We start from the raw sequence: 18,347 nt of genomic DNA, 5'->3' as shown, positions 1-18,347 counted from the left end.
GAGAGGGCTGTGAAGCACGGTGAAGCAGTAGATAAGTCTAACTGCTATCGCTATTATTTGTGGGTCAGCAAGAAGGAAAGGATTCCACTGGAATCCTCTGATGCAGACTTTAAAAGAGGTGAAGAAATGTCATGAAGTTAAGTCTTTTCCTTCCATTTTTGCCAATAACATCTCATTTAAATCATCAGTATTATTATGGTTTGTTGCACAGTCAGCCAGATGTTTAGACTGAGTTTTGCACTTTTGTTCATTTTTCATGTCCTTCCCAAGGATCTCAAACAGATGGATGTTGGTGTACAAGGGTATTAAAGGCATCATTGAAGGATGTAAGGTTGTTGTTGTTGTTGTTGTTGTTGTTGTTATTATTATTTTATCTCTTTTATTCATTAAACATGAAACTCAGTCAAATGAACATTTAAAAATGGGTCACAAATACCATTGACTGGTGCTAATGGTTGATATGGGTTGCTGCCAGCATCCTAGGGATCAAGCAAGTACCTTCTTAAAATATATGATGTTCCGAGTAGTGCACTTTTTTTTGCAGTTCTGCTGGTTTTATTGCAGGAAGCTGCAATTTCTTGATGTGTTTTGTAAAATTCTTGGACATGGTACCAAGTGCCCCGATGACAATGGGTATCACTGTCATATGTTTCATCCATAATAACATCATATTTTGTGATTTTTTTCCAGTTCTTTTTCTTCGACTCTGGCGTCTACTGGTACAGCGATATCAATAAATTGTACACTTTGGATTATTATTATTATTATTATTATTATTATTATTATTATTATTATTATTTATTGTCGGTCAATCACCCAGATGTTCAGGCTGGATTTGGTATTTTTGTCCACCCATTGAGTCCTTCCCAAGGAGCTGGGATAGGCTGATGGGGATCTTTGACAGTATTACAGGTATGTTCTAATAAAGCTGCTGTCAAGTTTCCGAAAGATCTCAGTTCTCCCTCCCTCCCTCCTGCTCATGGCAACTTGAAAGCTTTGCAAGTTGACAGCTGCCTTTTGCAATTGACTAATAAGTGAATTTGTCAATGTCGAAAATGTTCAAGTGGTGCTCCAGATGTGCTGCGATTGCACTCAAGGCATCTATGATGACATATTATCAGGATTACCTTTGCTTTCCTTTGCCACAGCCATTCTATTTCTGTTTGGAGGTCTTTGTATTTATGATTCATAGGCTAGGATAATGTGACGTTTTACAGAAAACCATCCGGTGGTGTCAGTGGGCCGAGTAACCAAAGATGTAAACCTGCCATTCTCCAGATTGGCAGGATTTAAAAACCTTGAAGATGGAGATTACGCCACCAAATTCATCCAATGCACCAGGGATCCAAATTGGGGTTTGTCCATTTTCAGATTTTTGCCAGAGACGATGTTGTGAAGCTGAGCTGCCCAATTGATCTGGCTGACTGTTCCTGAGAAACTGCCACTACTTTGATGGGCAAAAGAGCTTTTCCAAGAAGGTGGGGGGGGGACCTGATGGTCTGTATCTGCACCCTTAAAAGCACCCCACCCTTTCCTAGAAAGACAGCCCCCCCTCCCCCAAATGCCCTGCTGCTGCTGCAAAATCCAGGATCACTTAGTTGCTCTGCATTTGGACAGCCTCCTGGGGACGCAGGGAATCGATCCCCATTCCTCCTCCCCCCCCCATGGAAAGGGCTCTGGGGACCCGCCAGAAGGCCAGTTCCAGGCTGCCGCAGCCTCTCCTTCTGCTGCTCGCCACCCCTCACTGTCTCCCCCTCCCCATTCCCGACCGGAGGGGGGGTCTGAGGCCGTCTGTGTGTGTTTGTAAGAGGGAGCAGGCCGATTAATCAGGGGGGAAAGTGTGAACATGCTGTCGCTTTCCCCAGCCCGTCTGTGGTGCCCATTGTGGTGGGGCCCGTCCATCGTCCCGCAACATATGGAGGGCATTGTGATCTTGCCCGGTGGCAACCCACTTCCTGGGAGGCGACAGCTTGGGCGCCTCCATCACATCCAACCTGGCTCCTTTGTGCTTAAGTGGCCTTCACAGACGGACAGAGCAAGCTGCTTTCGGTAGCTCTCGGCCAACGAAAATCCCAGGACAAAAATGTCTGTTCACTTTGCGTTCCTCTAAGAGGGCAGCTGCCTCACCTGGAAGTGCCAGGGTACTAGCGAGAGGTCGTTGAGGTCAAAAGTCAGGGAAACTGGCCGGGACAGATGCTGGATTTCCAGATTTCTGGGCTCAGTGTAAATCAAGTGGGATGCTTGCTCTGTTGAGCTGACCTATTGTACTAACAAAGGTGTTGCCTGACCCTTACTAACTAGGGCAAAGCACAGAGAAAAGGTTGCTCATCTTGAGGGTGGGATGCAAGCAAAACCCTCAAAGTTTGGGGGACACAGCCCACCCCCTTTGCTTAAGAACAGGAAGTGATGCCTGACTCCCACATCAGACATCAGGCTGTTTTTTAAGTCTGTGTTCTTCAAATTGGGTAAATTTCAAACAGGTGGACTTCAACTCCCAGAACTCAACTCCCACTGCTCTACAAGACAGGACCATCGACAAGGTATCCGCAATGTGTTTCTAGCCATCATCTTTACTAATGATTTCCTTTATTCAAGAAAGGAAAGAGGCCTGGTTTTTTGTCTGGTTCAGGCCTCTGGTTTTTCTCAAGGGGATTGTGGGGAGGGGGCTGCTCAGCGTTTTCTTTCTTTGCTGGTAGAGGGCTTCCGGCTGCTGCGGGAACTCTTGGGGACCTTCTGGCTGGTCCCAGAGAAGGAGCCCATGAGGGAGGAGATTTTCCTGGAAGCCTGGCTCACAACTGGAGAGGAAGGGAAGAGAAGAGACAAGAGAAGAGAAGATCTGTAGCTCCAGGTTGAACTGGGGGATCCTTGGTGCTCTCTGGGCTTGGCTGTTTTCTCACAGGCCTTTCATGACCCAACTAGGTAACATCATCAGTGCCAGAAGGGAGTGGGGTTTGTAGGGGAGGGAGGGAGGGAGGGAGGGAGGAAGATTGTGGGGTTCTTGGTCTTCTCTGAGCTTGGCTGTTTTCTTGCAGACCTTTCATGAGCCAACTAGATAACATCATCAGTGCTAGAAGGGGGTGTGATATGTGGAGAGGAGGAGAGGGAGGGGGAGGAGGAGAAAGTCAGAATATTAATGACTGGGAAGACATGGTAACAAGGTCAGCCAATGAATAGGCATAGTAACTAAATCAGCCAATTGGAAGCTGAGACAGACTGGAGCCAGGGCGTGTCTTAGTCTGCAGCTTCTGAGTCTGTGCAGAGAAAAGAGAAACTGAAACCAGTGTGTGTGTGTGAACTTGTCTGCAGATCTGAGCTGAAATGAGACTGTGAATCTGTTGTTGGCATTGTAAACTTACTTCATGTGTTATTGTGTATATAAAGAACTTAATGAATCCTGCTGCATCAGTTTATCTGTGTGTGCTTCTGGATTTGATTTTGCAACAAACTCTGACAGAGGAGGAGGAGGAAGATTGTGGGTTTCTTGGTGTTCCCTGAGCTTGGTGGTTTTCTTGCAGACCTTTCATTACCTGACTAGGTAACATCATCAGTGCTAGAAAGGAGTGGGGTTTGAAGAGAGGAAGAGGACAACTGTGCTATCCTTGGGGCTGAGTGTAGTGGAGTGAAGGAGGGAAGAGGAGGAGGAGAAGGAGGACTGTGGAGTCCTTGGTGCTCTCTGAACTTGGTGGCTTTCTTGCAGATGTTTCATTACCCCACTAGGTAACATCTTCAGTGTTAGAAAGGAGTGGAGTTTGCTCCCTGTTTATATCCAATTGTTTGCCCTGCCAGTGTTAGTGGGCTGTGGTTTTCTCCTTGGTGGTTCCATGACTGGTGTGGAGCCGTGATGGTGAACCTATGGTGTGCATGCCAGAGGTGGCATGCACGTGCGCCATCGCCAGGTGCTCTTCTGGGTTCCATCATGCGCATGCGCTGGACAGCTGGTCAGGCGTGCATATGCACCGGCCAGCTGCTCTCTTCCGGGGTCCGGCAGTCCGGCACGTGCCCATGCACGCACTCCAGTTTTGGCACTCAGTGCCAAAAAGGTTAACCATCCCTGGTGCAGGGTCTCCTGTTTGAGCAGAGGGCTGGACTAGAAGACCTCCAAGCCCCCTTCCAACTTTGTGATTCTGCGATTCTGAGTCCGGCAGCCTTGCTTACCTCTCTTGGACGAATGGCTTCGGCGAGATCGGCTCGACTTGCTTCGGGGTTTGCTTTTTCTGCAAGAGGAACGGTTTTCATCAGAACTCCCACCCGTCTCGTTCCCATGCTGGCCCACTCACCAATTCGCCCACTGGTGCTGCCGGACATCCAGCCAGGGTGCAGTGGACGGTGCCCTTTTTGCCCTTCATCGTGTCGTTCCGAAACACACGGAGGGAAAAAAAGGTTTGCTGCTCATTTGTGGAGTTAGGACAGACGCAGGGTAAGGGATGGTGGGAGGCTTTGCTGAAACAGGGAAGGTTGATGGTTTGAATTCTGAGTTGAAAGCTGATTGCTGAAGGGGGGAAGAGCAGGAATAATGGAAATAAATGCACACAGAGAATAAATAGAATGCGAAGCAAAAGGTTCAGCTTTGCAAGGTATGTGGACTTCAACTCCCAGAATTCCCCAGCTAAGTGACATCATCAGTGCTAGAAGGGAGTGGGGTGTCTGGAGTGAAGGAGGAGGAGAAAGGGAGGAAGAGGAGGAGGAGGACTGTGGGGTCCTTGGTGCTCTCTGAACTTGGTTGTTTTCATGCAGACGTTTCATTACCCAACTAAGTAACATCATCAGTGCTATTAAGTGTGGGATTTGTTGCCTCTTTAGCTGTTTAGATGACAGTACCTTGCCCTGCCAGTATTGGGGTGGGGTTGTTTCTCCTTGGGAGTTCCTTGATTGGAGTATTGTTTTCCATAGGATTGTTTGTCTGGTCTTAATCCCTGCTTGCCCATTAAAGGTTATGTTTTCTGGCCTGATGTTGTTACCTAGCTGGGTTATGAAACGTCTGCAGGAAAACAGCCAGAGTGCCCCGAGGGGGACACCGCCCCCCCCGCATTTGACCCTCATCTGGCAGTTTCCATGAGGTACCTTTGAGCTCCTGCCCCGTGGGCCACCTCCGGGGTCTCCTTCGGAGCATCTTTGGTCTCGTTTCTGCTGATGGGTAACAGCGCCATGGAGTTCTCCTTCTTCCTTTCCCTCCAGGGCTCCTCCATGGAGCTGTGGGCCTCCAGAGGGAAAGGGCTCTCCAGCCTCTCTTGGATGGCCACCAAGGTCGGGGTGGGGCTTGTGGAGACGCTGGGAGTGTCCAGGAAGTCCATTGTGTTGCCAGGGCTGTCCAGGATCTCTTCCTGCAGGGTGCTCAGCACTTCTGCGATGGAGATCTCCCTCTCCTCCGAGGCCTGGGTGGCAGAACTCTGTCAGGGCAGAAGAGAAGTGATGTGGTGGGGGGGACCCTCCCCCCAAGAGGGCTGGTCCAGAGCAGCCTTCTCCAAGCAGGCGCCCTCCAGATCTCCCAAAACTCCCCAGCCAGTTTGCCAACTCACGATGGTTGCTTGGGGGGCTAAATCCCCAGACTTCCATGGGTCTTGGCGCCACTTATCCTGGTTAATGTCCGAGGGGGGCCGAAGGAGATGGACCACCTTGACCCACAAGTCAAAGTTGTCCTTCTGGTTGTCTGCTGGGGGACAAAGCTGGAGGTAGAAGGTGCGGCCGGTCACCATCTTGAATCGCAGCTGCTTCTTCTCCTGGTCGTGGATGGTGATTTTGACGAAGCACAACGGAAGGAGCCTAAGGGGGGAGGGAAGACTGTGGGGAGGGGCCTGCAACTGGCTCATGCAACGGGGGGGGGGGGGCTTGCCCTGGGCCACCTCCCTCCATCCTGTTTATCTCATTGATTTATTTGCTGGGGCTTAGATGCTGTGGTAAAGAGAGTCTTTGTAGCTCAGGATTGGACTCTGGGGTCCTCGGTGCTCTCTGAGCTGGGCTATTTTCCTGCAGTCGTTTCATGACCCAACTAGGGAACATCATCAGTGCTAGAAGGGAGGGGGGTTGGCAGAGAGGAGGAGGAGGAGGATGGCAGCAATTGTGAGGTCCTGGGTGCTCTCTGAGCTTAGTGGTTTCATAACCTAACCTAAGATAACATCGTACTGGAATTGAGGGGTGTTTACTCTTTTTTACCCCAATCAAGGAACTACCAACTCAGATGAAAGAATCACCAAGAAGAAAGTAACACTCCTGCCAACACTGAGAGAACAAATCCCTCTACCTTCTAGCACTGATGTTGTTCACTAGTTGGGTCCTAAAACGTCTGCAAGAAAACAATCAAGAATAATAAGGATCCCATAGTCCTCCTCCTCCTCCTCCTCCTCTCCACAAACCCCACTCCCTTCTTGCACTGATGAAGTTACCTACTTTGGCAATGAAACGCCTGCAAAAGAAAACCACCAATCTCAGAGAGCCCCAGGGACCCCACAGGCAGCCCCTGACTTGCATCCATTTGGTGAGTGACCGTTCCAAATGACCACAGCATTATGCTGTCCAAAGCCCCTACAAGTAGCGAGTCCACTAGCGTTTGAGTCCCTCTTAACAAGCTCCAGGAGTTCCAAGCTTTGGCAAAGCTGGCCGAAGAGTTTTCCTGCCAGGCGTGGTGAGCATCTCTTCCCAAAGCCGGTCCTAATTGCTTCGGAGTACAACGAAGGCACGGCCAAGGGAGGGACCACGAAAACGCAGCCCAGCCCAAAGAAGGGAGGGGAGAGATGGCCGGAGAGCCTTACCTGGTGAGCTCAAACTTCCTGTTCCGAGCACGGGGGCGATACCTGTGCTGCAGGTTGGGTGGCAGCTGTTGAGGGAGGAGGACCGGCCGGGCCAGCAGGAGAATGTCGGGCACCGGAAGGCCCGGGCTGGTGGCTGCAATGGCGACACGCACCTGCTGCACCTGATTGTGCACATCGAGAATGCCACCTTGCTTGCTGACCTGAAAGACACAGAGGGGGGCGGCCTGCAAACCGTGGTTGGAATCATCCCCTTTTTTTTCTTGCCTTCCTGAGTAGGAGATGAAGTCCGCCCATGTGGCCAAGGTTGAGAAACACAGAACAGGTAGTCCTCGGCTTACAACCATTCGCTTAGTGACCAAAGTTAAAACAGCATTGAAAACAGGGACCTCTATGCCTGTTTTCCACACAACCATTGCAGCATCCCCCATGGCTGACATGATCAAAATTAGGGCACTTGGCCACTGGCATGGATTTGGGAGGGTTGCAGCATCCTGGGGTCATCTGGTCGTCCTTTGTAACCTTCCCAGCTGGCTTCCGACAAGCCAAGTCAGTGAGGAAGCCAGATTCACTTAACGACTGCAGTTTTGCTTAACAACGGTGGTGAAAAAGGTCATAAAATGGGGCAAAACTCACTTAACAACTGCTAAAAATTTCAGACTAACTTGTGGTCATACGTTGAGGACTACCTTAACAGATTTAACAGATTAACAGAGTTGTGGGTCATCTAGTCCAACCCCCACCCCCCCAAGCAGGAGACCCTGCACCATTTCTGACAGAGGGCAGCCCAGTCTCCTCTTGAAAGCCTCCAGGGATGGAGCTCCCACAACTTCTGAATAACAGAATAACAGAGTTGGAAGGGACCTTGGAGGTCCTCTAGTCCAGCCTCCAGGGATGAAGCTCCCACAACTTCCGAAGGCAGCCTCTGTTCCATGGGTTGGTTGTTTTTTTATAGTGTGGTGACCAAAACTGGATGCAGGATTCCAGGTGTGGCCTTACTAAAGGCTTTATAGAGTGGAGTTAGTACGTCCCTTGATCTTGATTGTATCCCTCTGTTAATGCAACTTAGCACTGTCCTGTCCTGTTTTCCATCAAAAGAAGAAAAAAGTCAAACTAAAACTAAAACTAAAATTCACATTGCACAAATGCCATGATTGAGCCGGGGTCCCAGAGGGTCTCAGGGGTCCAGGCTAGGTTTCAGGGTAAACAAGCCCCCTCCACCCCCGGATGGCATTCTGACAATCTCCCATCCTGGAAGCAAGGAAACCTCCTTCAAAACCACCCCAGGGAATGCCAGCCTCATATCCAGTGGCAATCTGTTCTGCAGCCCAACTTATTCTAATGTAAAAAACCCCCAAAAACCTCCCTGGATCAGTCCCAAATTTTCCTGCTTTCTGGCTCAAGGGGTAACCCCAGTTGCAACCTTGGCAGGGCAGGATTCACCCGTCTCCCTGCCCACACTTGCCAAGCAGTTTGCCAAGAATGCCTGGTATCATCGGCTTCTAGTGGTCCACCAGCAACCTGCGGACCTGGCAGCGGACAGTAAGGAGGCTGGGGAGGACAATGAGCCAGTCCTGGAGGCTGGGGAAGGCCCGGATGAGGGCTCTGCGTCAGAGGCAGAGGTGGGGCCAGGGCCATCTGGGAGCGATGCACGGCTTCCGGAGCCTCCAGAGGCGGATAGCAGAAAGGGAGAGGAACAAGAGGAGCCTGTTCCTAGTGCACGCATGCGAAGAGCTGCCAGAAGGCAAGAGCAGCTAAAGCAAAAAGGACGACTCGGGAGTAAAGCCAGGAGATGATTGGCCCCTCCCATAAGGCTTAAAAGAGCAGCAATGAGCCATTGGGTTCTTTGTAGAAAAGCAACGTTGATTCCAGTGCTTCTTGTCAGCGTCTCTTGAACTTTGTGGAGTTTTTGCCAAGAAAAGCTTTGGCCGGTGGCCAAAGACATGAAAAGTTGGTGATAAGGCTGACAGACTGGTTATTAAGAATTTTGTTTTGGACTAAGCTGAGAATGAATTAATTCTCAGCTGTTTTAATAAAAGTAATCACTATTTGGGCCTCGGTCACAACATGGCCCCTCTCGGACCCCTTTCCGTGAGGCATCCTTGGCCCCTCGCTGTCCTTTCCTTGGGAGAGCTGCTCCTTTGGGATCCCTGTCCTGCAGGTTGGGGAAGCTAAGAGATCACCTGGGAGACCTCATGGAGGATCACTGCTATCTGTGGGGAGGGAGAGCAGCCGGAAGGAAGTGACGGGATCTGGCCATGGCAAGTGGGGAATTGTGGCTCCCTCTGCAGATAGTCCTTGACTTACGACCGCAACGGGAACCTCCGTCACTGAGTGATGAAATTGTTAAAGTGAGTCATTGTGTGACTGCACTAGAATTTTTTTTATAATGTTGTTAAGTGAATCATGCCATCATTAAATGAATCTGATTTTTTCCACTGACTTTGCTTGTTGGAAACCAGTAATTGGGGGAATCATGTGATTCCAGGATGTTTATTTATTTTATTTATTTATTTATTTAATTTGTATACCGCCCTTCTCCCAGAAGGGACTCAGGGCGGTGAACAGCCAAAATTAAAAAACATACAAATGCAAAAGTTAAGATAATTAAAAGAATTAAATCATTGGCTACCCAAATTTAAAACCCCAAATCCATAAAATTTAAAATCCCAATTAAAAACCATTTAGGCTAGGCCGGCTTGATGAAATAAAAATGTCTTCAGGGCTTTACGGAAGGTCCGGAGGTCCGGGATCAATCGTATTCCAGGAGGCAGCTCATTCCACAGGGCGGGTGCCCCCACAGAGAAGGCTCGCCCCCTGGGGGCCGCCAGCCGACATTGCCTGACCGACGGCACCCCGAGGAGGCCCTCTCTGTGAGAGCGTATTGGCCGGTGGGAGGTTATAGGTAGCAGCAGGCGGTCTCGCAAATACCCTGGCCCTAAGCCATGGAGCGCTTTAAAGATGAGAACCAACACCTTAAAGCGCACCCGGAAGACCACCGGGAGCCAATGTAGCTCGCGCAGGAGAGGTGTTACGTGGGAGCCCACGTCGCTCCCATAATCACCCGCGCGGCCGCATTCTGCACCAGCTGGAGCCTCCGGGTGCTCCTCAGGGGGAGCCCCATGTAGAGAGCGTTACAGTAGTCCAGGCGTGACGTAACCAAGGCATGAGTGACTGTGCACAAGGAGTCCAGAAAGGGGCGCAACTGGCGTATCAGGCGAACCTGATAAAAAGACCCCCTGGCCATGGCCGTCATATGCTCTTCTAAAGACAGCCGTGTGTCCAGGAGAACGCCCAAGTTGCGGGCCCTTTCCGTGGGGGCCAATGATTCACCCCCAATAGCCAGCGATGGCACCAGCTGGCTATACCGGGACGCCGGCATCCACAGCCACTCGGTCTTGGAAGGGTTGAGCCGAAGCCTGTTCCTCCCCATCCAGACCCGCACGGCCTCCAGACACTGGGACATCACTTCGAGGGCATCATTGGGGTGGTCTGGGGTGGAGATGTACAGCTGAGTGTCATCAGCGTACAGATGGCATCGCACCCCAAAACCACGGATGATCTCACCCAGCGGCTGGGTGGGATGTTGGGATGTTGGGATGCCATCAATGCAGGCCAGGTGCAAAAATTGTGATCAGGTGAGTGTGGGGACACTGCAATGAAGAGAACAGAACAGAGTTGCGAGGGACTTTGGAGGCCTTCTAGTCCAACCCCCTGTGCAAGCAGGAGACCCTAGACCATTTCAGACAAGTGGATGTCCAGTTTCTTCTTAAAAACCTCCAGTGCTGGAGCACCCACAACTTCCGGTGGCAAGCTGTTCCACTGGTTAATTGTCCTCACTGTTAGGAAGTTTCTCCTTAATTCCCGGTTGATTAGTTTCTCATCTTGCCTTCTGGAGAATAGGGTGACCCTCTCTTCTTTGGGGCAACCCCTTAGATATTGGAAGACTGCAACGGTTGTAAGTGGGAGGACTGGTCACATTTTTCAGCACCGTCCTAACTTTGAAAGGTTGCTAAACGAATGCTCCTAAATCCAGTATTCCTGAGCATGGCTGCTTCCTGGGGGGCTGGATGGGGCCACGGCTACCTCCCCGGCTGCTTCTGCCCCCTGCCCTCTTACCTGGACGAAGTCGCTTTCAAACATGGCAGCGCACTTGAGCAGGTTGTATTCGCCCAGGCGCAGCTGGCGCTGCAGTGGTCCCATGTTGGTGTTGAAGAGGCCTCGGCCGCTGGTGGGGTTCTTGGGGGCCTTGGGTGCTTCCATCACCTTGGCTCCTTCCAGGCCTGCCTGGGAAGAGGGGGCAGCGATTGGAAGAGGGCAGGAGCCGGGCCCAGCCCAAGAACGACAGAGGACAGTCCATCCGGGCTCTGGTTCTTTATTTCCTTGCACACAATTGGCAGACTCTTGCCGGACTAAATAGCAATAGCATTGTAGGCTTGGATTATACCGCCCCCTAGTGCTTTAGAGACTCTCTGGGCTTTGACAATGTCAAAGCTTTATTTGCATCTTGCCCCCAAGAATCTGGGTCCTCATTTTACTGACCTCGGAAGGATGGAAGGCAGAGGCAAGCCTGAACCCCATCAGGATCAAACACCCAGACTGTGGGCAGAGTTTGTCTGCAATGCAGTACTTTAACCACTGTGCCACCAGGGTTCCTTTGCTATTAAACTTTTACTACTCTAAGATATCCCAAAGGGGCTTTTTCAGGAGGCAACTGGACTTTCTGGTTTTTTTCTTTGAAGACGTTTCGCTTCTCATCCAAGAAGCTTCTTCAGCTCTAACAGGATGGTGGGGAAGGGAAGGATTTATAGCCCTTGCAGACAGCTGGCCGTTTGCATCCTTTTAGGCGGTCATTGAGGGAGGTTTGTCTCTGTCCTCAGGGTCACCTGAATGGTGCAAACGGTTCCTGTAGTCTGCAATTTTTTTCCTCTGGAAATCCATTCCTGTTCCCACACCATTCCAAGAGTGTCCATCCCAAATTGCATAACTAAAAATCTATAGAGATTTTCGGTCCTCCAGGTCCTGGTTGTCCCAAAGGAGCTTTTTTCAGGAGGCAACTGGACTTTCTGCTTTTTCTTTGGAGACATTTTGCTTCTCATCCAAGAAATGTCTTCAGCTCTGATAGTTTTCAAAAAAAAAAAAAAAAAAACCTGAAAAAGCACCTTTGGGACAACCAGGACCTGGAGGACTGAGAATTTTTACAGACCTTTTACTCTAAAGTTTACTCTGGGAGATTCTAGGGAGTGGCTCTCCTAAGCCGCTTCGTCTTCGGGCTGTGCTGCCTCTCGTCTCGCCCTCCTCCTTGTCACCTGCTCCCTTCTTCCTGGGAAATTGCTGCGTCACTGTAATCCATCCCACCCCTCCACCTTCCTAGGCACTATCCCACCCAGCAGGTGATGCTCTGAAGCAGGACTCTCCAAACTTGGCAACTTTGAAGACGTGTGGATTTCGACTCCTAGAATTGGAATGGGGAATTATACGGCCAACTATGCTGGCTGGGGAATTCTGGGAGTTGAAGTCCACATGTCTTAACGTTGCCAAGTTTGGAGAGCCCTGCTCTGGATCAAGGCAGAGCTAGCAGATACAGATACAGATTAACAGAGTTGGAAGGGACCTTGTAGGTCATCTAGTCCAACCCCCCACCCAAGCAGACCCTACACCATAGCAAGGTTGAGAGGGGGCATAAATGCCACCGAATGTTGCCCAGAGAGCCCCATTCAGCTCTCTCTGCCTAGCCAGGCTACTGTTTGGCTGGGGAGCATGGGAACCTGGATTCCTTATGGTGCTTTCTGTGCCAGATCTCCAGGCATATGGCATGGATGAAGCAGAATAGGGATGTCTTCCCTAAGAGGCACGGGTGAAATCCAGCAGGTTCTGACAGGTTCTGGAGAACCGGTAGCGGAAATTTTGAGTAGTTCGGAGAACTGCCAAATATCACCTCTGGCTGGTCCCAGAGTGGGGTGGGAATGGAGATTTTGCAGTATCCTTCCCCTGCCACGCCCATCAAGCCCACCAAGTCACGCCCACAGAACCGGTAGCGACAATTTTTAGATTTCACCACTGCTAAGTGGGCATCTTGAACCGTGGTGGCGCAGTGGTGAGAATGCAGTATTTCAGGCTGACTCTGCCAGCAACTCGATCCTGACTGGCTCAAGGTTGACTCAGCCTTCCATCCTTCCCAGGTTGATAAAAGAGGACCCAGATTATCAACCTGCTGACTCTGTAAAACCACTTAGATAGGGCTGCAAAGCACTGTGAAGAGGTATATAAGTCCAAGTGCTATGGCTGTCTTGCTGGCAACTCATGCCGAGAAGCGCCATCTCCCCTCTCCCTGCCTCCCCTCAAGAGTCTTCAGCTGCCCAAGGGGAGACGTCTGGAAGGGGCATGGTTTGAAATAATGGGGGACCCCAGAAGTACCCTTCCATTCTGAGAAACAGAAGAAGCCCTTCTCGCCCCTTCGGAGAAGCTGACAAGCTCAAGAGCTGGCTTGCCCTTGACCCCGAGGGTCCCAGCCTCCGCCCCAATTGTCTGGGACTTTGGCCCCCCAGTCCTGGGCCGCTGGTCTGCCCACTACTGGGGCTGGGAAAGCTGGTGCCAACCTCCCCAAGAGGCCCTGGTGCCCCCCGCCCTGGCGAGGGCTGACCTGGGGTCTTTTGTGGGCCTGCCTGTTTGACCCGCGCCATCTCTCTCCCCTTGGCCATGGCTGATGGTGCTTCTGGGGCTGGGGGGCCGATGTCCGGCTCTCTCCCTCTGTGACCTCTGCCTCCATTGCCACGGAGACCCCTGCGGAACCCAGGCGCAAAGGGCTGTCCCACCTGGTCTGGAGCGCTGGGGATCTCGGCAAAGGGAGACAAGGCCGGGCCATCCGTTCTGCACCCCCAGGTTTTAAAAATGCTTTAAAAAGTAAAAAAAAAGAGGTTCTGATGATCACAGCTGTGCTGCATGATCGTTGGAACCTTTTAAAAACCTTTTTAAAGCATTTTTTTACTACCGGTTCGGGCGAATAGGTAGTAAATATGCTTTAAAAAGTAGAAAAAGCAGTTAGCCATGCCCACACAGTCATATGACCCCCCCAAGCCACGCCCACCAAGCCACGCCCACAGAACCGGTAGCAAAAAAATTTGCATTTCACCACTGAGTTGGGGTGTGTGTGGCAGCTGGAGACTGAGGGAGAGGGCTGGGTGTGAAAGCAAGAGGTTTGCCTCCCTGCCCATCGCTTAGGACCCCCTTGACCAGTGGTGAAATCCAATTTTTTTTACTACCAGTTCTGTGGCTGTGGCATGGTGGACGTGGCAGGGGAAGGATACTGCAAAATCTCCATTCCCACCCCACTCGGGGGCCAGCCAGATTTGCCGGTTCCCCGAACTGCCCAAAATTTCCACTACCGGTTCTCCAGAACCTGTCAGAACCTGCTGGATTTCACCCTTGCCCTTGACCTCTCTGGTCATCACCATGCAAAAAAGATGTTGAGATTCTGGAAAGAGTGCAGAGAAGAGCAGCCAAGAGGATGAAGGGCTGGAGGCTCAAACATTTGAAGAACGGTTGTTGGAATTAGGTATGTCTAATTTAATGAAGAGAAGGACTAGGTGCAGAAAGACATGGAGACTTGGAAAAAACTGCAGCTGTCTCTACTTGGAAGAATAGCAGCAGTTAAGATGAATATTTTGCCAAGTTTTCTGTTTTTGTTTCAAATGATTCCAGTGCTTAAAAGTGATAAACAACTGAAAGTTTGGCAGTCTGGTGTGAATAAGTTTGTCTGGAACGAGAAGAAGCCGAGAGTGAAATTGAAAATTATGCAAGATGTTCCAGAAAGAGGAGGCCTTAAACTCCCAAACCTACAGTTATATTATGATGCAGCAGCTTTAACTTTAACAAGTGATTGGTTTGGAAGTAAAAAGACTGGAATATTGAATGCAGAAAGTTTTGATCTTGAATTTGGATGGCATGCTTATTTATTTTACGACGATAAAGTAGATAAAGTATTTAAAAGTCATATACTTAGAGACTTTTTGATGAGAGTTTGGAAGAAGCACCGACTCAAATGGGATTACAAAATACCGCTATGGCTGGATCTTGGTCATACTTTGTGGAATACAAATATAATGTCACTCGGGGGGTTTTTATATAAAGAGGTTCTTTTTACAGATGCGGGCAGATGGCAGCTGAAGACATTACAGACACTGTTGGATGAAGGGTTTAATTTAACTTGGTTACAATACAATCAACTACAACTGAGATGGAAAGAGGACCAAAAAACTGGTATTATGTTGCATGAGGAAGAATTGGTTAGACATATAAGAGAGAAAGGTCCAATGCATATTAAAAGGCTTTATAATGTTTTGTTAGAAAGAGATTCAGAAACGGAATTAGTTAAAGATTGTATGATTAAGTGGGCACAGAATTTTGAAGAACCAGTGATGCTGGAAACTTGGGAAAAAATTTGGGTTCAGAATGTTAAATTTACACAGTCGCAAAACCTGAGAGAAAATTTTTATAAAATGTTTTATAGATGGCATTTAGATCCTAAAAAGTTGTCATGTATGTACCCTAATGTTCAGCCAAAATGTTGGAGATGCGAATGTTTGGATGCTACGTATTATCATGTTTGGTGGACCTGTAGGAAAGTTAAGGCTTTTTGGATAAAAATTTGGTGGGTCATGCAGAATGTTTTGAGGAAAAAAATTCAATTTTCTCCACAGTTGTTTTTACTGGGTATAGTTAAGGGTTTTACACGGGGTGAAACAAAACTGATATTGTATATGATAACAGCAGCAAGATTGTTGATAGGTAAATACTGGAAGAATGAAGCTTTGCCCACTATCGAGGAATGGACTTTGAAGATGGCTAGTTTTGCAGAGATGGCGAAGATTTCAGCATATTTAAAAGACTGTTCACAAGAGACTTATGAATGGGAATGGAAAAGGTGGATAGAATATGTTCAGAACAAATACCAAACTAGAAAGTATCAAATAGCTTTTATTTGAAAATAATGTATTAGAAATATTTTAATGTAAAGAGACAAAGAGGAAAAATTATACAGGGGGAGGGATGGGTTCAAGCTTATATATCAGTGTTATTAGTTATGAGTACATAATAGGGAAGTCTGGGGGGGGAGGGTTAGGGAGGGTTAGGGAGGATGGGAAGTTTGGGGAGGGGGTGGTGGAAAAAAAGGGGTGAAAATGTAATTGTAAAACTTTTGCAATAAAAAAAAAAAAAGAGAGAAGGACTAGGTGACATGATAGCAGTATTCCAGTATTTGAGGGGCTGCCACCGAGAAAAGGGTCAACCTGTTCTGCAAAGCACCTGGAGGCAACGGATAGAACCTAATCAGGAGACAAGCAACCTGAACTAAGGAGAAATTTCTTGACAGGGAGAACAATCAATCAGTGGAAGAGCTTCCCTCCAGAAGTTGTAGATGCGTTGTTAAGAAGAGATTGGTCTGAATTGGTATAGGATCGCTTGCTTGAGCAGGAGGTTGGACTAGAAGACCTCCAAGGTCCCTCCCTGTTGTTCTGTCACAAAATCTCCAGTGCTGGGAGCACTCACAACTTCTGGAGGGAAGCCGGTCTTCCATTGGTTAATTGTTCTCACTGTCAAGACATTTCTCCTTATTAGTTCAAGGTTGCTTCTCTCCTTGGTGAGCTTCCAGCCATTACTTCTTTTATGATTAAAAAGTTTTACAAAAAAAATACAAAAATTTTCTTCCCCCCCATGTTCCCCCCACCCTTTCCCCCCCTCATTCCACCCTCCCCCCCAGTCTTCCCAGAGCAAAATACAAGGTATTTCATTTAATCAATCATAAACTAGATTAATCTACTTATCCTCAAAGTACTAACTCCCCCCCTGAAACCTTAACTCCACTATAGATAACCTAATACTTCTAATACTAACATTCATTCATAAGCTATTTGATATTTTCTTGTCTGATACTTATTTTGAATATAATCAATCCATCTTCTCCATTCCGATACGTATCTTTCTTGCGTGTGATCCTTCAAATACGCTGAGATTTTCGCCATTTCTGCTAGGTTTGTTACTTTCAATATCCACTCTTCAATAGTAGGCAAAGAGTCCTTCTTCCAATATTGAGGTACCAACAGCCTAGCTGCTGATATTAAGTTCAAAGTCAATTTAGTCTTTGATACTGTGCAGTCCGTAGTTATGCCCAATAGAAACAATTGAGGAGTAAATTTCAACCTTCTTTTCAAAATGTTCTGCATCACCCACCAAATTTTTATCCAAAATGCCTTGATTTTCTTACAGGTCCACCATATATTAATAGGTTGCATCATTACATTCACATCTCCAACATCTAGCTTGCAAATTCGAGTACATACATGATAATTTTTTAGGATCTAAGTGCCATCTATAAAACATTTTATAAAAATTCTCTCTCAGATTTTGTGCTTGCGTAAATTTAACGTTTCTGACCCAAATCTTTTCCCACATTTCCATCATCACTGGTTCCTGAAATTTTTGTGCCCATTTAATCATACAATCCTTAACCAATTCCGTTTCTGAATCTATTTCCAATAATGCATTATACAACCTTTTAATATGCATCTGACTTTGATCTCTAATCTGTTTCACCAGATTTTCCTCATTTTGCATAACCCCAATTTTTTGATCCTCCCTCCATCTAGCTTGAAGCTGACCATACTGAAACCAAGTGTAGATTATCCCTTCTTCTTTTAATTCATCTAGAGATTTCAGTTGCAATTTACCTACGGTGACCAGATTTTAACATTGGTAAAGAGGGACACCATTGTGGGCGTGGCTTATTTTGTGGGCGTGGCTTGGAGTTCATGTGACTGGGTGGGCATGGCTAGCTGGTCATGTGACCGGGTGGCCATGGCTATGTGCATAGGGACTACTCAGAGGGCTGAAAAAAGTCACTTCTGACAGGTCCTCGCACTTTTGACTGGTCCTCACACTTATGACCATCCTCACATTTATGCCCGTGCAGCATTCTTAACAACCATGTCACTCATTTCACAACTGCTTCTCTTCACCATGGTGACAAGATAGCGCAAAAAACGTAAAATGTGAGGACAGTCGTAAGTTCGAGGACTGGTCAAAAGTGCGAGGACCAGTCAAAAATAACTTTTTCAGCCCTCTGAGTAGTCCATATGCACAAACGGACTAACCAGAGGGCTGAAAAAAGTCACTTCTGACAGGTCCTCACACTTTTGACTGGTCCTCACACTTATGACCATCCTCACATTTATGCCCGTGCAGCATTCTTAACAACCATGTCACTCATTTCACAACTGCTTCTCTTCACCATGATGACAAGATAGGGCAAAAATGTAAAATGTGAGGACAGTCGTAAGTTCGAGGACTGGTCAAAAGTGCGAGGACCAGTCAAAAAAACTTTTTCAGCCCTCTGAGTAGTCCATATGCACAAAAGGATACAGCAATAGAGGGGGATGAAGGAAGGGAAGGGAAATTAGAGTAGGAGTGAGGGTAAGAGAGGGAGGAAGAGGAGGAGAAGGAGAAAGGAAGAGGAAGTAGGGAGAAGAAGAGGGTGTGAGGAAGAGAAAGTAAGAAGGAAAGAAAAGAGAGGTGGTAGGTTTGAGGAGAAAGATGGCTGTACAATAAAAA

General features: G+C 48.3%; 1 protein-coding gene across 8 annotated transcripts; it reads right to left on the bottom strand.

Moving 5' to 3' along the window:
- Positions 1 to 2,550: 2,550 nt before the first annotated feature.
- LOC117670833 (Golgi-associated RAB2 interactor protein 1A-like) lies at positions 2,551 to 13,843 on the bottom strand. 8 transcript variants are annotated; one of them, XR_015730412.1, is made up of 7 exons: positions 13,559 to 13,843; positions 10,863 to 11,026; positions 6,747 to 6,946; positions 5,517 to 5,760; positions 5,062 to 5,387; positions 4,156 to 4,489; positions 2,551 to 2,795 (listed from the first exon to the last, which is right to left on the bottom strand). XR_015730412.1 is itself a non-coding variant. In XM_034426298.3 (7 exons), exons 2-7 carry the CDS (start codon positions 11,004 to 11,006, stop codon positions 2,671 to 2,673), a joined length of 1,098 nt encoding a protein of 365 aa, XP_034282189.1. In that variant the 5' UTR covers positions 11,007 to 11,026; positions 13,559 to 13,843; the 3' UTR covers positions 2,551 to 2,670. The 8 variants fall into 8 exon arrangements, 3 of the variants coding, with proteins under 3 accessions (XP_034282189.1, XP_034282187.1, XP_060541528.2); XR_015730411.1 differs by lacking the exon at positions 13,559 to 13,843 and adding an exon at positions 13,387 to 13,531; XR_015730409.1 differs by lacking the exon at positions 13,559 to 13,843 and adding an exon at positions 13,387 to 13,530 and having other exon boundaries at positions 10,863 to 11,030.
- Between the last annotated feature and the right edge of the window lie 4,504 nt (positions 13,844 to 18,347).

The sequence above is a fragment of the Pantherophis guttatus genome, chromosome 18, assembly GCF_059756535.1.
Source record: "Pantherophis guttatus breed Tessera chromosome 18, ASM5975653v1, whole genome shotgun sequence".
NCBI lineage: Eukaryota > Metazoa > Chordata > Lepidosauria > Squamata > Colubridae > Pantherophis > Pantherophis guttatus.
This window is presented reverse-complemented; position numbering and strand designations above follow the sequence as displayed.